The following is a 3,499-nucleotide window of genomic DNA, read 5'->3' on the forward strand; positions in this document are numbered from 1 at the left end:
ACATAGTAGAGTTGATCCATCATCGAGCATACAACCACTCACCATATTTCAGATGAGAGCGTTAAGCGCCCTAGCTCAGAGTTTAAGGGTGGGTCGGTGGCCGAAGACGGCGCAGCGAAGCCGGCAGGTACGACGACCGCCACCGCCTAGAGCCTAGCCCATCCACCACGTTTTAATGAGTGTAACAGACTTGTGACACTGATCTCTACACTCTAAGTAATAGAGCTCACTGCCACATGAGCACGACACACGATGACACCAGAATTAATTTATAACCTGTTTTATATTATATCTATTGAATAGTTCATGATTAAATTGTGTTAATCCAATAACTGAGATGCTTTTATTTTTTGACCGTACTCCGATGAGACGTCGACCACGTATGTATACATTTGTGTGTGTGTGTCTGTTTCGATGTTTGCGTACACGTTCACGTTTGGCACTTCTGTCCCTTTCTGCCATCTCATCCCATGACATGCATGTTGCCTGCTCCCGTCGTGCTGACGTCTAACCGCCCTAACTGTTACAGCCCTTTAATGTTTTTGATAAACTTTTAGGTTAGATTGAATTAGACATCGCTATTTCCAACTTCATTAACCGTTGCATGACCCTCGACAGTAATAGCTCTCCCAAGTGGGTTTTAACACATTCTCTTTATGAGCATGAAACGAATCGAGTGCCAACGCCAACGGCATATTCTGCGAAATTGCCAAAATTGTATAGAATAAGATGTGAATAAAAAACTTATTGGCTTTTGTAAAATCAGTAGGAATACGTTTAAACGACGTATGTAGAAGGTAAATAGTATGTCTTTAACGATGTTGGTGGCGCCTGGCGGTATATTTTTATATTATAGCATGAAATAACAATGTTATATTTTTCTGAATATTTATCACTATAAATTATACCTACCGTTTACAAGTAGCAAATAGCAACGACTTAGATGATGAATTTCATAGTTTAAAATTAAAGCTTAAAGTAAGTACTATATAAACACATTGTAAATAGATTAAAAAGAGAAAGTAACATATTAGCGATATAACTAACCTTTGCTAGAGATACGACTAGGTGAATATTATGTGTGCTTGTCGATGTTTCATAATGGGAGTTTCAAATATTCACTTTTTATAATAATGTTTGAAGCTTCCATGTGCTACAAGCATCTCTATAAGTCGCAACAAAATGTTTCAGAAATCGCCCCAATCCATCACCAGCAAATGTCGCCAATACGTTCGCTGAAAAAAAGTGAATCGCCGACAAGTCTGAGCAAACGCGTCGACAAAACACCGACAACGCCCACTAGTCTCACTCCCATTGATGAGACCAAAGCTCTCGATTTGAACAAAGTGAACGGCATTAATGGAGTGAACAGCAACCAGCTAACTCCCGAAACTCCAGTGAAGGAAACGATTAAGGAAAAGGAAGTGATTAAGAAGTCGACCGAGGCCACCCAAGTCGCGCCCGGAGTCGTCGACACAACACTAGTGAACGACAACGCTGGCTCCGGAGGCCTGACAGCCGCCGAAGTGCTCGACAGAGCCCGGTCTAGATTTGACAAGTTCTGGGGCAAAAAGGAAGATGACGTTTAATCTGACAGTTCAGCCATTTTCGTTCATTATGACATTCGCTTGGGAAATGTCAATTTTCGAATAAACATTCTGTTTCTTTCGCGGTAACTCGATTCGAAGAATGGTGAATGAGACAGCATGTATGTTCGATAGGGTGAGGTCACACAACATCGCATTTAATACAATAATGGGCTAATTATCCTATGGTTATAAAATCGCGATTTGCAAATAAACGTAGGATTTATGTATTTGATAGCTTCGCTTCGGTAACGACGATTAATAATATATTTATTATTTATTGTATAATAACGATCACTGTCTATAAAATAGGAGTGTGGTGGCTTGTGATAGTAGATATGATCTGGTCGAAGTAGAATTATAGTGTGATTTATGAAATTATCGCATGTATTGAGTATTGACTCTAAGCAGGACAACAATACGGTTGGACCCCTATAGCATTTAATAATAAATATTAATATAATAACAATAAGTTCCCATTTCAATTGTTTTCATCTTTAATTGTTATTTTGTACCTACATAATTAAGTACTTTATTTAAATGTTAAACGTAATAAAAATTACTACTACTACGGAAATAAGTGTCGAAAATTTAAAAGGGATTAAGGTGTCACATGGTTTTTACTTTTGTCAAAATTGCTTTCCTACTGCTTCACTACTGGCAACAAATAAACAATGTTACATTTTACTTTTTTATAACAACCTTTCCGTCCATAGGAAATTTTTTGTTGTTTTTTTTTTTTTTATTAAAGTAATGAAAATAATTTCTCATCCTATAATGAAGAAAATACACACTTTTGGTAAGCGGAAATATAGAATATCATGGCAACATCGTTCGTGTCAAGATAAGTGGACAACATAAAACAAAATTTGTGGAAAATTGTTACATAAATTGCAATAATAAATTTAAATTGAACATTTCAACTGGTAAAACTCAGAATAATAATGAATTAAATAAATTCATAATGATTTAATATTTTATATGTAAATCTATTTTATTACTTCCGATAATGTAGTTATACAGATTCGTTCATTTTTGACAAAAAGAACTAACATGGGCTATGTATACTTTCTAAATGCATTTGCTAGCCGTCCAAAGTAGTATTTTTTGCAAAATAATACCAAAATAATATATTTTGTCAAAGAATTATTTCTACAGCTTTGTATCAAAACTATGAGAAAAGCATATATTTTATAATAATCTACATTAGTCTTCGTCTATGTAATCTATGATCTGTGGAAGCATTAAATTGGCGGGAATATTGATGGCATTATCTTTAATTTAGCAATTAGCAGTATTTTAATAAAGTATTCAACAAACATATTAAAGCTTAAGCCTTAAATTATGGAATTATCTCCTCAGTCTTGTCGGATTTGCTTATCCGTTTCGGAATTTAATATATCTCTATTCAGTAATTACAGTAAAAGAAGCAATATGATTGATAAAATATTGGTGTGTTTAAAAATTGTTATCGAAGAAACTGATTACTTGAATACAATTTGCTATAAATGTGCAAACAACGTTGACAGATTTTACGATTTTATTATGGATGTTAAAAAATATCAAAATTTATATGAAAAACAAGAAAATGAATCACGACATAATATCAACAGTGTAAATCGCTCGATAAACCGTCACGTCACCTCTTACGTGAGGGAGCAAGTAATCGACGCAGATTATACATTTTCCTTTCTCGAAATGTCCAACAATGAGGACAGAAAGGAGAATAAACAGTCGAGTCCATTGTTCTCATACTTTTCGCCGCCAAACGTTCTCGTAAATCAGTCGAATGAACCGAAATGGAAAACTCCGCGGATACGATTAGAAAATATCAATAAGGAGGAAGATAAGAGAGACGTTTATTTGAAAAGGAAATTGGATAAACCAAAACATTTATCCGGTGACATATTCGA

The 3,499-nt window shown here is 35.0% G+C and overlaps 1 protein-coding gene across 1 annotated transcript in view; it reads left to right on the plus strand.

Moving 5' to 3' along the window:
* The window catches only part of LOC119837681 (serine/arginine repetitive matrix protein 1), a 57,283-nt gene extending 54,943 nt beyond the window's left edge, over positions 1-2,340 (plus strand). The window contains exons 14-15 of the mRNA XM_038363412.1: positions 53-127; positions 1,192-2,340. Of these exons, the coding sequence (XP_038219340.1) occupies positions 53-127; positions 1,192-1,589 (473 nt within the window). The 3' untranslated portion in view covers positions 1,590-2,340. The remainder of the gene's footprint in view (positions 1-52; positions 128-1,191) is intronic.
* The last annotated feature ends 1,159 nt before the right edge of the window (positions 2,341-3,499 follow it).

Source organism: Zerene cesonia, chromosome 28, assembly GCF_012273895.1.
Source record: "Zerene cesonia ecotype Mississippi chromosome 28, Zerene_cesonia_1.1, whole genome shotgun sequence".
Taxonomy (NCBI): Eukaryota; Metazoa; Arthropoda; class Insecta; order Lepidoptera; family Pieridae; genus Zerene; species Zerene cesonia.